At 32.5% G+C, this 19579-nt stretch overlaps 1 protein-coding gene and 1 long non-coding RNA gene across 2 annotated transcripts; one reads left to right on the top strand and one right to left on the bottom strand.

The window, feature by feature from the left end:
- Positions 1 to 6940: 6940 nt before the first annotated feature.
- Positions 6941 to 10696, top strand: LOC125060541. The gene is made up of 4 exons (XR_007118876.1): positions 6941 to 7044; positions 7681 to 7815; positions 9917 to 9931; positions 10490 to 10696. It is a non-coding gene; the product is annotated as an uncharacterized LOC125060541 (long non-coding RNA).
- A 1012-nt stretch (positions 10697 to 11708) lies between these two features.
- Positions 11709 to 17826, bottom strand: LOC125060540 (calreticulin). Its single transcript, XM_047665503.1, has 7 exons — positions 17669 to 17826; positions 17432 to 17536; positions 16878 to 17113; positions 14572 to 14769; positions 14263 to 14472; positions 12833 to 13168; positions 11709 to 12286 (listed from the first exon to the last, which is right to left on the bottom strand). The coding sequence occupies exons 1-7, from the start codon at positions 17754 to 17756 to the stop codon at positions 12266 to 12268; spliced, it is 1194 nt and encodes a 397-aa protein (XP_047521459.1). The 5' UTR covers positions 17757 to 17826; the 3' UTR covers positions 11709 to 12265.
- Positions 17827 to 19579: the final 1753 nt, after the last annotated feature.

The raw sequence follows: 19579 nt of genomic DNA on the forward strand, positions 1-19579 counted from the left end.
GCATAATCAAATTTATGAAGATATAAAGACCTATGCGAGAGTTATAAAATAGACGTAAATCCAAGAAAAATATATCTTTTACACATTTATAATCTAGATTCTGCAGTGACATCATCTCTGGAGGCTTTATATCAAAGCTAATGTTCAAGGTCATAATAGAAAAACATGCTAACATAACGTAAGTGTAACAAATTGTTACACGAATATATTACTTTCAATGCGTAAACCGTCATGCCAATTATATTAAATTAATTAACTCGTCTGGTTTTAAATTACCTAAAAATAACTATGTTTTATACAAACTCAAACATAAAAGAAAGAAAACAAAGTTGTTCATAAAGTATGAAACTTATGAAAGTCAACCGAAAACATGTTAAATTGATTCTAAATGTACATTTATTACAAGTTCACAAGTCAAGGGCGTAGAGCGGGCAAGAAGAACTGGCACTCTTTTTAATCGCCAAGTTTTGAGTCATACAAATTGTTTGTAAGGCAGAACAGCCAGAAATATTTGAACTGGAGCAAATCAATCCCAAGGATTAGGATCATTTAAATATTCGTCAAATTTGTAAAAAGCTTTATTGATTAATTTACGTTTAACGAGAGTTTTCAATTTATTCAGATATAATTCTCTAAAAGGGCTTGGGAGTTTGTTGTAAAATATAATAAAGTCAATTTATAATAAAGTCAGGCGCAATATAAACCACTTTACATATAAATATATCTAAAATGACTATTTTTTAGTATAATAACGAATAAATAAAAAGATCGATATTTATAGTAAAGTGCGGACCAAAGCGTGCAAGCGCCTATGGGCCTATGTGCGCAATATACACTTGCTCGTATATAGAAATAAACACATGAGTCGACCTAACAATAATAGTATATAAATATGTCCAGTAAAAAGGTATTTAATGTAAACAATAATTGTATTACAGGATCCTAACTGTATCGTTATTATAATTATTACTAAAAAAAATCTTCAGTTTTCACGAGTGCTATTCTTAGGCGTCGACCTTGACAATGGAATATTCACCAAAACGAATAATTTCGTTATGCCGACTTGCAACTGATTGTGAAAAGACGCTCACAATATACGATTTTAAGTGTCAAAATCGGTAACGATTTCGCCATCCAAAAATATTAATAAACAATCCCATTGCAATTAAAATATAGGGTCACTGACCCAATAGATGACCAAGCACCAATACCTGACCAAAATGTACCAATATTAAAATTTTAATCAATTACGGCAATTTCCGATTGTAGTCGTAGTTTTTTTTACTAGAGCAACACTTTATCTGTCATTTCATGCACGAAGATATTTCCTATTGCTGGAAAAAAGTGTCGTTTTTCTGTTGCAAAGATTGCTCCGCGTAAGTGCTCCCATTTTTGCTAAGACTTAAAATTTGTTCTCGCTTTGGTAATCCTAATCCATCTTCAATGTTTTTGATGTTAATTAATCAACTATACGTCAGAGTAGGTTATGGGTTATGTTTCTAGCTACCACAAACAATTTTTACGACGTTCCTTGTGTAACACGGTTTTTTTAATGACGGTCATCTATTGGAACAAGGAAAATGTAATATTGCCTAATGCTGACCAGTGTGGTCAGGTTATGGAACCGTCTAAGTTCTACCTTTTTATTGGAATTATTTAAATATCATGCTAGGTAACTAATATATTTTATCCCAGCCTTGTATGTAATTTGGTTCCAAAGGCTGACCAGGGCAATGTTTTCAATAAAACTTGAGTGGTCAAGCCTTGGCGACGCTTTTAAGTACGAACCTAAAGCTGTCCACCTTGTATATTATCCTTAATACTATTTGATCGAAGTTGAGTCTTAAATTGTGAAATAGATTTAAAAAAGCTTAATCCTATATGCGACTAACTATAAACTACTAAAGGCTGACCAGGCTGGTGCTATGGATTTAACTTATGGTTAGGCTTTGTCCTTCAATACTGTAGTAATCTTTAGCTGGACTCCTTGCCTTTTTTTAACTGGTGAGATCGGTGGTGGTTGCTGCTGGTGATGGCTTTTTGTATTCGTTCTTGTACATTCTTTGTGTACCAGATGTAGTAGTACGATCTCTATAGTACAATATTTTCCAGAAATGGAAGAAACTCCCACCAGATTTTATACTCCACTCTCAAAGGCACTACATCTATTAAAGAAGTTTGAAACTCCAACCCGATCTTGTAATCGGGTCTAGCCTCGGTCACCTAAAAAGCTTTTTGAATGCTATCTTCCAAAAACAAAAACATCTCCGGCAGCTCAACAGCAATCCTCTAATTCTACAAGAAATCTCCTTTTGGCTGAAAAGCAAAAACAAGTCAGTCCTGCTTTTGCAAACGAAATAATATGGCCCTCAGATTCTCCAATAAAAAAACCCAAAAAGGAAGGGCTCCCATACGCCACCACTTCAAGAAAATGGCAAGATTATTGGTTGGCGAAATAAAATGAAAAGGAGGAGCATAATAGAAAAATAGAAATCCGAAAACGTGTACGCGAAGAGAGCAAACTCAAGAAAAGCAAACAAACTAAAAGAACAAAAAAAGGAATAAAAACCTGTCAAGTAACCAATAAAATAAAGATACGAGTCAGAGTCATTAGAAGCGAAACCAGTGATACCAGTGAAACAATATCAGATGAGGAACTAGAACACAGGATAGAATTATTAAGGGACAAAGAAACAGAAACTGAAAAAGTAGAGAGGAAGAGGCCACAAAATTTTTTGTGATATTTGTGTACGAAGGTGCATTCTTTGTTGGCAGAATCGATTAAATTTTTCAAGAGGGAGCATTGATAAATTCCATGCATCAGTCACTCAAAAACTGGAAGTGGCCCGAGAAAGAGGATTTGATTTTATACCAAATTCACACCAGAAACGGGGTCTGTATCATGTTCCCGAATTTGAAAAATATAGAGAATATATCTGAAACAACAGCTTTCCTCCTGGTTGAGTGCTGATAATAATAAAGAAAAATATAATATTTGTGTGAAAAATCATAATTTTTTCTTTAAAAATACCTTTTGTAACAATATTATGGGTGATTTAGCAATTTGCCCTTTTGAATTTAGCCGTTTTTAAGTGGTCAGGTTTTGGTACATCTGCTGGTCAGTTATTGGGGTGATGTGGTGCTTATGGTGTATTTTGAAATTTTAACTTTAAGCCGGTGTAAAAACATATATATTTATATATATAGATATATCTTTGCCTAGTTCATTTAATTACGTAATAAAGAATAATTATCCCAAAATTGTTATAGCTCAAATTAATAAAACTTTATTTATGGAACATATTAGCAATGAATCCGCTTTACTGGTCAACCATTGGGTTAGCGACCCTAGTTACTTAATTTCAATGGTATTCATCATTGCTGGATTAAAGATTCATACCGCTTTTGATTTTACAGTTCCGATATCCCCCTATTTTACTTACAAGTCATATGGTCTCCGCTCTCACGTAGTAGCAAAAATTACAGCATACCTATTCTCAACAGCTATACTGACTTACATTTCGACTATACAATGCGTAGAGGCGATAAGAACTTGGAGAATCTGATCGTGGTTGGTAACACAGAAGGCAAAAGATCAAGTGGCCGTTCACCAACCAGATGGACCAATCAGGTGAAAGACTCATTAAAACTGTAATAAGAGAAGCGCTGGACGGAAACCAGTGGAAACAGAGTGTCCAGGTGTTCTTGACCACGATGATCAGACATGAGCTATCTACTGAAGGGAGGGATACTGACTTCGATTTTTTAACCGTACTGTAGGAATCAGAAGACTCGGTGATTACTACAAATCCCGTATGTTATCCGTCATTTACATTCATATTTGTATTCAAAGAAATTATGACAAGTTTATGCCAAGAGATGAAAATCCGCGTCTTTAGCGTCACCAAACGGACGGAGGAGGTTAAAAATACTATACTGAAAATTTAACTCTATATAAATCAAAGTTTACTATGCTATATAATCATATTATTATAAGCGGTGATGTTAGTTTTTTCGACTATGTATTTGCGTGTTGTTCCCACGAGAATGTAAGTGCGTGCTCCTATTTTACATGCCTCCTGCTGATAGAGGATAAATCTTTGTTTTTTATTTATATTATTATTATTAATTAACTATTAATTACTTAAGACACGTGGAGTATGGTGTAATTGTTGCAGCTCCTTACAAACATTGTGTAAAAGAAAAAACTTGGCGATTAAAAAGAGTGGCGGAGAGTTTATTGCCAGTTCTTCTCTTCCGTTATACGCCCTTGGTTTGAGAAGCATTTAATGTATATTTTTTTATTGACGTTCATAAGTGTACTTTGTGTTACCTACATGAATAAATGATTTTGATTGATTAAATTTATATTTTATTTTATAAAAAAGAACTATTTATGAACATGAAATTGCGTTCTTTTTCAGTTTCTTGCAGTTCATATGCACCGTATATACATTAAGACAGAACGTGGAAGTCGTTAAGATAATTATTTATATTAATCACATAAAAGTAATCGAGTCGTGATCGAATCGTTACGTTTAAAATGGCTTCCGTAAATTACCATACAACAGTTTCTTGTTAAAACAGCCGTACAATAAGAAATTGGTTACTATTTGTCACAGTGGCATTCAACCTGTTTTATCTTAAGATTAATTGTTGTTATTTGAATAGATAACACAAGATGAACACAGCGAAATGGACAGATGTTGCTATAAATTTTATGTATTTATTACTCAAACATTTAAAGAGAAAGGAAACGGGTTATAATTAAGTTCTTACCGTCGCCCATGGGCACCTGTAACACAAGCAGGCTAGCGTCAACCTTTAACAGTCTTCTTTTGAAAAGTCCCCAAGTCATAACTGTTTAGAAACATATAAAGAATAAATAAATCAGTGGCGCCTTTTTAGGTCTGGGCCTCAGATTTCTGTATCTGTTTCATGATCGTCATTTATCAATCTAATAGGCAAGTAGGTGATTATGCCTGACGCACGCTGTGGACTTTTTGGGTATAAGGCAAGCCGCTTTCCTCACGATGTTTTCCTTCACCGTTCGAGCGAATGTTAAATGCGCACATAGAAGTCCATTGGTGCACAGTCGGGGATCGAACCTACGACATCAGGTATGAGAGTCGCACGCTGAAGCCACTAGGCCATCACTGCTCACGTTTGGAAAGATATGTTTATATAAAATAAACTTGATTAATAAACACATTAATTACATAGGGTGGTTGTTTTACAAAATCAAAACAAAAATGTTGTCCCAAAGTGATTTTCTAAGTGCTGCTAATGTATGCCATGACACGAGACTGCAAAAGGGTTCAATCAAATTAAAATCGCCCTTACAAACATGGATTAAAATTATTGAAGTTATACTGATTTAGGCGCGTTATGAAAAATTGATGAGAGTGAAATTTTACGATGCACGCGCACCGTGACACTAAATTAACAGAATGAAGTTGCCCACGGAAGATGCTACGGCATTGGACATAATTTAAAAACACCATTCGAATAATAATATAATTTATTTTACACTTAATGTAAAAGAATAATAATAAATATTTATTTATTTAATTTTTAAATGTAAACTGTACTTTATTGACTCCTTTTCCAGTGTTTGATTACCTATTTAATTGTAATTAATTATTTGCATGCAATCAAAAACTATTTTTAATAATGCCAAAGAATTATAACTTTTTACGCGCGTACACAACTACACGAACCGTTTTTTTTATATGTATTATTAATGAACCGTGTTGCTTATCAGAGCTGGTCCAGAATTAGCGTCGGGGGGCACACAGTCGTAGAATAAATATAATGAATGCTGTAATCTGCTGACAGCTATCTTGATTTCATTCTTTATATAAATTAGGTATGTAACCATGGCAACAGACGCGGTAGGCTTTGATATACACATTGAAACGTTGGCGCGTAACTTCGCTATATTTTGCGTTCAGGCTTATAATTTAAGAAATTAATGCGATTGGAAAATTACAGTAGCTAATTATTTAAATTTGACCCATTTTAATTCCGACTGTAAAAGTGCACTTGGAACGAAATATATATTTAAAAACCTGTGGCTATACAACCCTTGGTTTTGGCCTCAGATTTCATTATTTTTACTTTTTTTTTCTAATAGGAGGCTGATCATCTAATATCTATTAGATAAATATGAAATTTCTATTATTCTGTGTCTGAAACACTACATCGATTTTTTTCATTTAAGGCATACTGTTTTCATCACGATGCTTTCCTTCACCGTACGAGTATTAAATACGTTCAATGTGCATAGAAATAAGTTTTAATTGTGCGTCATCGGTTTCGAACCTACGACCTCAGGGCTGAGAGTTGTACGTTCAAGCCACTAGACCATCACTGTTCATAATTGTTATAAAGATTGTAATGTCACCGCACGTGCCGCAATTGTAACTATGAAATCAATTTGTGTAAGTTAAAGCGGAATTTCTAACGAAATATCCTCCCTTGTACAACTTTAGTGCCCCAAAACTCCAGTCAATATTATTAATAATACGTAAAATAATTAGCAGTCAGAACACGTTTTAAAACAAAACATTGAAATTCTATTATATGCTAAACTAGCATGTCCAAATTGTTGTATATAAGGTGATATTGTATATAATGTATTACGCTATTACAATGTTTGCTTGTAAGTTGCTTGTTTTCACGGTATTGGTAAGTATTAAATAAAAGTGTTATTTGAAGTGAACATTCATTTATTTTAATACCAACCTAACCTAATTCTCGAACCTAATTCGCTGATTCGCTGTTTTGCTGATAATTTTTGTTTTTTTGGCTTAACAAAAATTTTTGGTATTCTTATTGTAAGCTTATTTTATCTTGTATATATTTTAATTGTATTTTTTCATAGTTTTTTTTTAACAATTATGTTTACTTAAAATGTCATAAAATTTAGATAAAAGAGTTTGTAACATATGCCATAGATTTAGTACTATGTATGATGTGGTAAACTTTAATAAATAAATAAACACAAATTTCAGATAAAATTTCCAGTGGCGGAGAATAAAGGTAGGTGTTTTTATATCACTTCCCGCTATCGTTAGACATAGGTCTCATGAACTACTCTTTCTCATTTTCACGCGAAGCGCAAGCAACTAATTTCAGATTAGCAACCAATTTGTATTCAATGTTTTTGAAGGACAAGCAATTTTTTCACATCCGGGAAGCATGGGAATAGACGCGGAAATTGTATTATACAATAATACAGTGTATAATTAATTAAGCACTGAATTTTTTCTTTGATATAATCTTTATTTGGCGAAGTCTTACAACTATTTTTTGCTAGATCACGCTTTAACATCATGACTTAGTTAACTGAAATTCTAATAACTTTTTCGACTTAATTGTTTTGTTTAGTGAGTTATATACGTACATATTTATATTACGTAACATTTATCATAGTTTATCTATTAAATTTAAAAATATATATATGCGTCGTAATTGCAAAGACCGTTGTATTAGACTTTTCTACGGAAATTTTATTTATGAATCGTAGTAGTTATTCAGAATGTATAAACCAATAAATAAAATGGTTTTCGATTTCTGAAATGAAATATTGACTATAATATTTAATAATAGATAGAAACCAAGATAGATAGTGATAATTGGCATTATTTTACCATTATACTCTATTTGTATTTGTAGAAGCCGGCTCGGAAGCATGCACGGAGTTTTTAAATTTAATAAAGAAATTAATAAAACCGAAAGAAGATGCGAACACATCGGATGAGGTAACAAAGAAACCTAAAACGAAGAAATTCGAGGAACGATTGGAGAAATGTAAGTTAACAAAAAATAGGTAAGGGCCGATGGCTAAGACTTATAGGCTTAGGTATAGTATAGCGGAGTCCGTAATGGGTCCGTTCAGCTCGCAGTGGAAGGCGGGCATTAGATAGACTTCTGTGTTTCAAAATAAAAGATTTCGACAGTTCTTGACTGCGACTAATAAAAACCCGAAAGAGGCCTTACAATGCGACACAATATCGGTTATTTTTTTGTAGAAATATAAATTCAACTGGAAAAAGTTTGTAAAAATGCGTAGGTACAATGAATTGTATAAATCGAAATAATAATTATTAAAACATTTGTTGTTTTGCCATATACAGTACAATTCAATAACGGGGTTGGTAATAGAAGGCTGAAATAAAATAAAAATAATTACCAACATATAAATTTGGCGTGATCCCTTATCAGTTAGGGGTATAGATATATAAATACCGACCAAACATGGACCTAGCGCCTATACACAAACAATTTAATTAAAATCCAACAGTGCGTTTCGAAGGAGTTTAGTCAGAAACATCCGGCACGAGAAATTTATCTTATATAAATTACTTGTCACGTTGTTTGTCCGCTATGGACTCCTAAACTACCGAACCGATATCAATCAAATTTGCACACCGTGTGTAGTTTGATCCAACTTAAAAGATAGGATAGCTTACATCTCAATTTATACCCCCAATATTATTTTATTGCAAAATATTTGTTTATTATTTGACAGTCACAATTCTAACAGATGGCGCTATGTTGAAAGTACAGCACAACAACAACAACAACAAGGACATAAGCTACAATTTAATGGCATAACCACCAAAAAAGCAATGTGGTCCCCATGACTGGTGTTCTCCTACCGTTTCCCTTGAATAGTTTACTACTATGTAACAGCCTATAATTATGTAGCTACAGCAGCGCTTGGCCAGTCTGCTAGTATACATATAAAGATTCTTACCCGATGTTATGTGAAATCACTGCCTTTGATCGCTCACACTGTTATTAGCTCTGTCATGAGTTAAACCTCGCACAACGTACACAATTACGTCAAATATACGTACGTAAAACTTCAGCGCGTTAAAGTTATGTATTAGTTATACCGTCCACCAAAAACTTTTTCAAGTATTGCATTATACTCGCTTTTACAGCATTTTTATAAACTAAGTTTCTACGTGCTCATTACAAATATTTAAAAACGTAAACGTAGTACAAAAGACTAGGTTACCCAGTTTCCTCTCGAGGTCGTAATTTCTGCATTAATGCATATTACTTTGTGAAATTATAAAGAATAATGAATTTATTTGCTCCAACTATGAACTTTTATGTTTCGTTATTCTGTATTTTTTTATGGGCAAGTTATTTAGAATAATACAAACACTATCCTTACTGTACTAAGCCTAATATAATGTCAAAAAAAATGCGTAAAGTACACATGTCAGAAGTGAAACTTCTTTGTAAATTAATTTTTACTAAGGCAAAAGCCCCAATAGATGATCATGTACCAGTATATGATCACTCCATTTGTATATCTATATTCACACTGTACACGTGCTAATGATAGTATAAATAAGTAAAAAATCTGCGTTTACTGCACAAGACGTTATGCGACAGAATTGCCATTCTAATATGTAACTACTAAACGAATACATCAACCAATAGCGTGTATTTTTTCTCGATCTCTCAATCTTTCTCACTATAGCTCTCTCTCACCTCTCGCTGTCTTGGCACTGAGTGATGCGATGTTCACTCTACCTCACTCTGTCTGTCAATATTTCTCAATTGCCTGCTCCGTACTCTCGCTCCAGGGCTATTATATTATTTTGCTATTATTATTATTTGCTTCATGCTACGGTCGCCTTTTCTCACTATCTCTCAATCGGTCTCAATTGCTCTCTCCCATTTCTTCGACAAAAACGCTGCACATCTTCGTGACGCTAATATTATTATTAGTGCGTTTCATCCTTAAAAATTTGAAAATCCAATACTTTTTTAAAATACAAGAGTCATACTTAGCGCTAAGTCTAGGTCTTACCGTAATTTATTAACAGTTTGCATTTACTATATGCCATTTTTTTTATACGTCTGTATTGATTTTTATTTTGTTTTTCAGATTTTGAAGAGAAATGTAAGTACATAACTATATATTTGATTTATTTTTTTATTTTACAATAAATGCACGCCATTAATAATTATACAATTTATACGTAGTGATATAGTTTCTATTTCTTAATAAAATAAATCAGTGGCGCTACAACTTCTTTTAGGTCTTGGCCTCAGATTTCTGAATCTGTTTCATGATCATTTTTTAAATCTAATAGGCAAGTAGGTGATTAGCCTCCAGTGCCTGACACACGCCGTCGACTTTTTTCGTCTAAGACATGTCGGTTTTCTCACGATGTTTTCCTTCACCGTTCGAGCAATTTTTAAATGCGCACATAGAAAGAAAGGCCAAAGGTAATAAAAATTTTATACATAAAATTTTATACGTAAAATATGTCTACTATAAAACTCAATAATTTTTTTTCATACGTAGGTACCTACTTAATACTCGCGAAAAGCAATATGTGGTTCACATATTAAAGTAAAATGTAGACTTTATTTAAAGCATTGCCTTTTGTTACACAGCCTTTAATCGGTTTTCGAAAGATCCCTATTTATAGTTCGTATATTTTTTACGTTTCAGTTCCCTGGTGGCCAAGCAAATTGATTGAAGATTTTGATGTGACCACCGAAAAACCAACAACAAAAGCGACACCTGTAGAAACATTAGTGACCAGTTACATGGATTTTTTGAATAATTTACTGAAGATTTTTTAGTTAGATGTAAATTATTTAGAAAATGTTTTTGTAAGCCTATGGAATAACCCTAAATATATTTGGATTAAACGTTTACACTGTAATTCTTATAACGACGAAATTATAAAGTATCCCTTCAGTGTCTGACTGTCAATTGTCATGTTACTGACATGTTCTGCTAAAGCTGTTAGCTGTATCGTTATTGATACTTCTCGACTCTTTACTCAAATGGTGCCTATATGTTGCATCCTTATTTAACAAGGATTTGAATGAAAGCAATATGAATCTGAACTTCTAAATTTGTTTGACAAATGTGCCAGCATTCACCAAATAGCCCTGGTTAGTAGCTAACATCTTTACATTTTCAAACGCAATAGTTACAAAACGCCAAAGCAATAATTTACTAACAATGCATATTGTAAGCAATAGCTGGTTTTGGTATTAAGACATTAGATTACAAATTGGTTGTTTTAAATAAAAATATCATGACAGCTCTGTAATAGTTTGAGGATTTAATTAGAATATTATTTTTTTCCTTCCGATTGCTCTCTAAAACTAATTCGTCTCTTTCTTGTCAAATGGGGTTTAAGCTGTGATAAAAAGAGACAAATCGATGCTTGAGTCCAAATAGAATAAATACGTCTTTTATAAACTTGCCACACGATAATACATGTAATAAAGTAATAAATTAAATCTCGAAATTCTTGTTTTTCCTACAAACAAACACAAATTTTCCTTAAAACGCCTTTCACGCGTCCTCGTCATACAATAAATACTGAGGTTAAAACATGTCATTTATCATTAATTTACTTTGTTTTCGATTGAGACTCGGCTCCTATATATAGATAGTAATCGTACTAAAAACCAAAAATACCCTCAAAGTGATCAAACATCTGGATTCTGGAATTACTTATGAATTCAGAAAGCTAAATTAATCTCCAAAAAATTTTTGCAGATTGTTTCAATTTTTAATTTGTTGAGTTAATTAATTGGTATGCGATGCCGTGCTTTCTAATTCTAATTATGAAGTAAGAAAGAGGTTGATAATATAAATATGATACTTTGACTTCAGCTATTAACCGAAATTATAGAATAAAACACACAAATGTTATATATTAATTTAATCAGACTCATTTCACAACAGAAACAAAACATTACACAATGACACAAACATTGCACGACACATAGTGTCCCGAACAAAATCTGACTTTGCTAAGTACACACTACAAATATCACAATCTAATATCTATCGAAATCAATACAGCAGGCTTACCCCGTAACTTTATCCAATATTATCGAATAACTTACGACTTAGTCTACATTTCAATAATAATTGGAAATTATAGAGTAGTCCTAAACCTTTTAACATTATCCCCTAAATGGCGCTAATTGAACACAGCGCCATCTAGTTTAAAATGCATGAACTAAACGCAATTCGGATGTTTAATACTTAGAAATCCATAGATATTAAAATCACTACCCTTATTACTATTTGTGTGGTACATAGCTTTATATACATAAAAATTCAGTACGTTCCTGTTTTTGGATTCACACAGTGTTGTAAAATATATATAAGATTGCACACGCTTCAAATATTGGAACAAAGCATGTCTGCCACACTTATACCCGTCGGTATTTAATGTCTTTGCACAGCACTATTTCCTTACAGCTCGTCGTGCTCCTCCTGTGGACAAACGGACATTTATTAACATATAATTCCTTAGTTATTCTTGAAACAATTAACACAATATAAAATGTTGGATAAGTTAAATTTAAAAAAAATTGTGTTTTTGAAACTGAAAAACACTGAATAAGGGAGCGTTCAAGTATTACGTAACGTATTTTGGGAGGGGGGAGGGTCCTTTTGTAAAACGTTACGATGCGGGGCGAGGATTAAATTACGCGTTATTGTTAATATTTTTTTCGACTTATACCACATAATAGTAACTAAAGAGTCACTAGGTGGTCACGAAACGTTTAACTATACTTGGGTACTGAATAACGTTACGGCGAGTTACATGGGGGGGGGGTCAATAATCTCCAAAAATTGCGTTACGTAATACTTGAACGCTCCCTAAGTTATCTTTATTATTTTTCATTCAAATTTATGTATTTTTTGCTCTCAGACAGTTATTGAATTTCACTTGGAATAGAAGCCATAACTGTTATACCAACAAGCCATGTTCATAGCAACATTTAAAAAAAAATCTAATCTTATGAGCAAACTTACCACAGGCGCTCCCTCAGCGGCTTCATCATCAAGATCCTCATCATCTTCATCCTCAGGCTTCTCAACCTTTTCCTTCTCCCTCTCCGCTTCATCCTGCTCATTCTTCATTTTTTTCTCTCCCTCAATCTTCTTCTTGATCTCTTCTCCTCTCTCCCTCGCTGCAGCTAGGTCATCAGTGAAGAGGAAGTTGTCGAAGATGGTTCCAGATTTGACTTGCCATAAGTCCAGACCGACTGCGCAAAGCTCATCTCGCTTGTACAGAGTTGGGTCTGCTGTGTATTCTGGGTTATCAATTTCTGGGTGTACCCAGGGACCTTTGTATGCGGGGTTGTCAATCTGTGGATAAAATGACTTTTTAAGTTAGCTAGTAGGTGAAAAGTTTTTAATGGAACTAATGACAGTTAATTTATTATTGAAACAAGCGTTGAAGATAAACGCTAGTGCTCATAAAAATATATTATGACCAAGGTTAATTAAAACACAACGAATCATTGCCTATTGTATGTTAACAACTTTTAGAATTTGAGTACAAAATGTAATTTTTTATTTGTATCAAATTTTTTAAAGGTTTTTTTTTTAAATTCAGAGTCGAGACTAAGCTAAGTGTGTACATATTGAATTTGACTTAATTTATACATGCTATACATAGTGAATTTTGACAAAAAGATTTTCGCGAGTTAATTTATGATAAAACTTATATTTTTGCTGATTGGGAAATGCAATCGAAAAAAATGTATGGTAAGATTTAGGGAGTCAAAGCCTTTAGTCTGACTAAAAACTTACTGGATACGGTGATACCTGACACATGACATTTCAAACATTTTTGAAGAGTAAATAATTTGTTATTTATTTGACCATGCCACAAAGGCAACGTATTCTTCACATAGATTACGTCATCACGTGTTAACTATAGAAACGTGTTCAATTTGGTAGACGCAGTAACGGTAACTGCGTTCAATGACCCGAACAGACGACAAAATTAGCAACTTGTTCAGACAAAAATTATAAAAAATTGTTTCTTTAAAATTTTTGGTATAATATTTTAAGATATGTTATATTGTTAATAAACAAGACAAATATTGTTGAACTGTCTAATTAATTGCACTCTTAACTAAATAACTGTAGTATTTTTGTCAAAATGTGATTTAATAGACAGATTTTCTTTAAAAAAAACTTAAGTTTTTTTACTAAATATTTTGGAATTAGTCTCTATTATATTCATATTTTTGTACAATAGTAACAGTAAACAAAGAAATGATATTTCTTTCACAAGCAATGAATTTTGGTGATTATTTTGAAATTTTTCATATATTATGTATTATGTTTCGTAACAAAATTGTTACACGCCATTAAATATGTAGTATATAGAACCTGAATGTGGGTTTTTTTTGTATACCTATATAAAAGCAACACATGATAAATCTGCTTACCTGTTTAGGAGCCCAGACACCCTTGTATTCAGGGTTGTCAATCATTGGTGGTTCCCATTCTCCATCCATTTCATCGTCCCAATCTTCAGGTTTGGTGGCATCAGGGTCTGGAATGTGTTCTGGCTTCTCCCAGTCTTCTGGCTTTTTGTCATCTGGGTCAGGAATGGTTGCTCTCTCATCCCAGTCTTCGGGCTTTTTGGCTGATGGGTCCTGTAAGAAATTATTAGATTAGGTACAATCTATGTACCGAGGGACTCACTCGTACAAAAAAAATATTTTCATAATAAAAAAAAAGATTCTTTTTCATACCTTGATCTTCTTAGCGGGTAAGAAGTCCCAGTCATCTTCGAGGCTTCCAGATTCCACCTTCTCATTATCAATGAGAACTTCATAGGTGTTGTCAGGGTTCACAATAAGTGTGTACAAGTGAGTGTATACATCATCCTTGCAACGGATGTCTTTCTTGATGAGGTGGTTCTTGCCCTTGTAGCTGAAGATAACGTGCACCTGGAATAATTTGTTGGTTTAATAAATTATAATTTGGTGCCTTATGACATATAATAACTGTTGAAAGCTTTTAATGTAATAAAATATCAGAATGGATATATATAGATGGAAGGGCTGTACAAGTATGTTGCAAGTAAAAGTTACAGTGTATATTATATCATAAAATTTCCAATGGTGAGTACTACTTAAAAAATAAGAACAAGGGCTGATAACTTATAACAAATGGATAGAGAATTTTTTAAATTCAACGTTAATTCGGCAACGGGGCGTGGGATAGACACAGTCGTAATTTATGGGTAGTATTAAAACGCAAATAAAAAAAAAAATTTTTTGTATGCAATAATAATCCGAATTGCCATCAAAATTACTGATTACACAGCAAAATATTACTAAATAAACTACAATTTATGTTCGCGGCGTACGGCTATTTATCTTAAAGCATAGCTTTTTTACGAATGCACAGCTAATAATACTAATGCACGTTATACCTATTAACTATTTTTTATTACGTGAACAGAGCTCCATACTTGAAAATTATTTCGACAGGAATCGAACCTTCGCGTTCTACGCCATGTTCATTAGCAGTTAAGATAATGTAATGTACTATCAATAGTACAGTACTATCTGTTATTATAAGTTCTTATCAATTTTATCGTAAAAGTTGTAACTTTTAACAACATTATTTATTACATCATTGTTCCGATTTACGAGTTAAACCAGTTATGAATGATATCGTATCGCGTATTGATAAGTGTTAATAACCCAACACTCTTCAAGTTTGTGTGATTTTTTATAATGTTAAAAATAATTCACGTTTCAAAATTTTAATGATTTGAATTATTGCCAAGATCATTAACTACGCTTCATAAATATTACGAAATTAAACCAAAAATTATTACAAAATATGAATAATTTACAACGTATTTGCATAAAATTTATTTTAATTAGGTACTTAGGTTTCTTATTAACTAAGTTGTTTTTTTTTTCTTTCTATTTACACAGTAAAATATGTCGTCATAATCGTAGAATAGTGACTGACGGATCTGACAAATAGTAAACTTTACAGGGCAGCCATTTCAAAATAATATAACCATTTTAGTTTTTGTCATAACTATTTCAATTCATATTCAGTTATTATGAAAATTGGCATACAAGCAAACAAAAGGGTTTTTTTTGAAACAAAATAAAAATTATAAGATTAAATTACTTAGTTTTCTAGAAAAATCACATGTTTCTATCAAAGCCGTCACTTTACAGTCTGATTAATTTTATTTTAATGTAGACGTAATATTTAGGCATGTAGTATCCAAATATGATAAAAAGTGGATTTTAGATATTTTCAAATCCGACATTGTTCTACGATCATGACGATGTATTAAAAAACTTAATTAAAAACTCATTATTGCATAACTATTAGCTCCATTACTGATTAAAACCTTAATTGGTAGACTTCTTTAAAAGGAACTATTAATATTTAATATGAATTATTGGGGTTAATTAGATACACATCATATTTAGTTAAATGCCTTCAGCATATAATATATATCTGTCTAGGTTAGACTTTATTCAAGATATATATCAGTAGTAATTGTTTCAGCAAATTATTGGAAAATCCAACGCATGTTTATGTGAATATAGGTGTTTTTGTTGTATTACAGAATTCATAAAAAATGCTGTATCAGTTATTGACATGAAATTCACCAACTCCATGTATAGGCATTATTAAAAATAATTATTTAGTTTTCAACTCTATGGTAATTACCTATGATAGAAATCAAACATGGATGATGGAACAATCAATGGCATGCAAACATTCAAGGTAAATACTGACAATTGACATGTTTATGAATTGAACAAGATACATTGTTTCGTAGAAATGCTGTTATTGTACTAGACATTAAATCCATAGACCACACTTTTAACACCACATATATAGACCACACAATAAAAGCAATATAATTTGATAGGTTTAAATCTTCTTTTTATAAATATGGCAGAGTGCAAAGAAAAAATATGTAGATATTGTTGTGTATGTGTAGATATTAAGCAGCATTGTATAAAAGGTACTATTCATTTTTATTATATTTATTTAAAAAGCTAACACTAACCTTTTTGGTACCAGGACCGCAGATGTCAGGCCCAAACATGATTTCATATGGTGTCTCGCCATGCATGTCCTTTGACTCCAACTTGCAGTCAAACACCTTCACGTAACCACCTCCACAATCAATGTCTTGCTCATGTTTGACTGAGAACTGGATTACTAAGGGCTTGCCTTCATTGGAGAAGGGCCTAAACTTTGTGGACAAGGCATAGAATCTGGCATCTTCAGAAGTTTGAAGACCTATGTACAAGAATGAAAAATTAACATAAAACAACATAAATATCACAAAATAGGTAATGATATTACTTTAAGTTATGGAGTGTGTCTAATCACCCTTTTTAGGTATAGATAAAATTGTATCATCTCTGTACTATTACAGAATTAGTTAATGGCGGAACGAGAACATTTTGCCGGTTTCATATTGAAACAGGAAACGATTTGAATTAATTGGATTATAGTAATCCTATAAGTTCTGATATAGAAAATTAGGCAATTTATGAAAGACATTTATTAATGAAACGTGTACGTGTAGAAATAATTTAGAAAGGCGGTAGGTACCTTTATCTTCTTCGGGGTCATTGTAGAACTTTCCAGCAGTTAACTTGAATTTGCCGAATTCTTTACCGGGGTGTTCACTGTACACCCACTTTGATTCCCATGAGTCTGAAATAGAAAGATTAAGTCTGTAAATCGACTAAATTCTGTCGGCGTCGATCGATTTGAAATTCCAAACTGCAACACGCGGATTACCGGTACATGAATATTTTGGAAATCAAATTCAATTATCACACTTACCATCGAGGAACTTTTCTTCATAAAACACTTCACAGTTTGCAGAATAAATTGCCAGCAAGCTGACAACTCCTAATAAAAACGATTTCATTTTGATAGATGCCACCGACCGCACTCGTGAAAAGTCTCGCCACGAATAACCATAAAAATTTACAGACGCTCTATTATTCAATCTTGACCGGGTGTTACGTTGTCAATTTGCTGTTTCGCTCACACTTGAACAATAGCAATGCATGTAGGTGAGATAGATAAAGCTACGTAGTAGTATTACCAAATTGTTGAAAAGGATGGTGATACGCCGACCCTGAAGGTATGATAAAGATAGAAGACATAGAACTTCATTATATGACGTTGGACTACGCAGACAGATGGAAAGATCTGATTGGTTGAAATTCCACGAATAGGAATTGAACACACCGCTTACGACGAGTTAAGTGATTCGCGGGAAAGTCAAAACATAATATTTTGAAGTAAATTTTTTTTATTAGGTAATAAAAGTTTTAAATTCATTTATTAAATGCATTTGCTTGTAGATTAACATCAAGAGAAGCACAGATAAATAAAATTAATGTTAAAAACCTTTATAAAACTAGAAAATTTATATAGACGAGAATTAAAGCTATAAATACAATGTTATTCAATTGATATTAAAAAAAACCCGCGAGCAATGTAAATCAACCAATCGAACAGAAACATGGCATGCGTAAATGATAGAAATACCAATGTAGTAATGTGGAAGCGAGATAAAACATACTTGTAACGTATTTTTCAATACTTAATACCACGTAATTGATATTTTTTAAATACATACATAGATACTTATACCTAGAAAAAAATAATTTATATTAAAAAACTCCAACAAGCAACAAAATAGGAGGAATATATTGTTACGATATATAATGTAATAATACAGCGTCTGTAATGTAACTACATATATTAAGTCCATTTTATTTTATGAATGTGAAGAAATTAGCCTCCTTAATAGGTACATTAGATATTTTAGTCTTATTTTTAGAAGCAGTCTGCATGCTTCTAAGCCGAAGAGGCAGTGGAAAAGCAATTAATTTCCTAGGAATCTATAGTTATATTATTCATCTCCAGAATTGCATTGATAGTCGTAACTCTAAACATTCCGATTTTGATGAACCTTAAACTGCTTCCTAAGATAGAATATACCTATCTATGTCAAGAAAGAAATACATTCATTTCCGACAAATCAACATAAAGGCCGATTTACATTATCTTAGTGTTTAGGAGAGTGCTTTAGTACAACTTGAAAGGCAAGTTCTTTAGCGTAGCTTTTACTAAAGCAAGTAGCGTTTACATGTTTCAACTAAAGTACTATCCTAAAGCACTCTCCTAAACACTAAGATAATGTAAATCGGCCTTAAGAGAAACAAGAAATTTAGCAAACGTGCTTGGAAACCTAATAATTGATGCTCAAAAATCAAATTTTAACAATGTCAGTTATTGACTTATTGCAATCGAATATGATTTAACCAATAAAAAATTATATACTTTTATTTCGTATTAATAACAAGATGATAACTGTCAAACTTTGCTGAATTGACAGTATTGTCAAGAAGGAATCAAGAGAAAAGTCAAAAACGAAATAAAGCTTTATGGTCAATAACCACGTTTCTTTTAACGCAGTCCCGTTTTGAAATAAATAAATAGAAAATAATCAATAATAATACGGGTGTACCCGTTTGAACTTTAACTAAGAGAGCGTTTAAGTATTATGTAACGAATTTTGGAGGGTGCGGGGTTGTTCCTCTTGTAAAAAGTTGACAATGCAGACTGCAGAGCAGGGATTGAATTAAGTGTTGGAATTTCGACTATTCGGTACTTTACACCACCTAATTGTAGCTTTTAGGTATAAAGACACTGGGTGGTCACGGTGGTGGTACAGAA

This window comes from Pieris napi, chromosome 21, assembly GCF_905475465.1.
Source record: "Pieris napi chromosome 21, ilPieNapi1.2, whole genome shotgun sequence".
NCBI lineage: Eukaryota > Metazoa > Arthropoda > Insecta > Lepidoptera > Pieridae > Pieris > Pieris napi.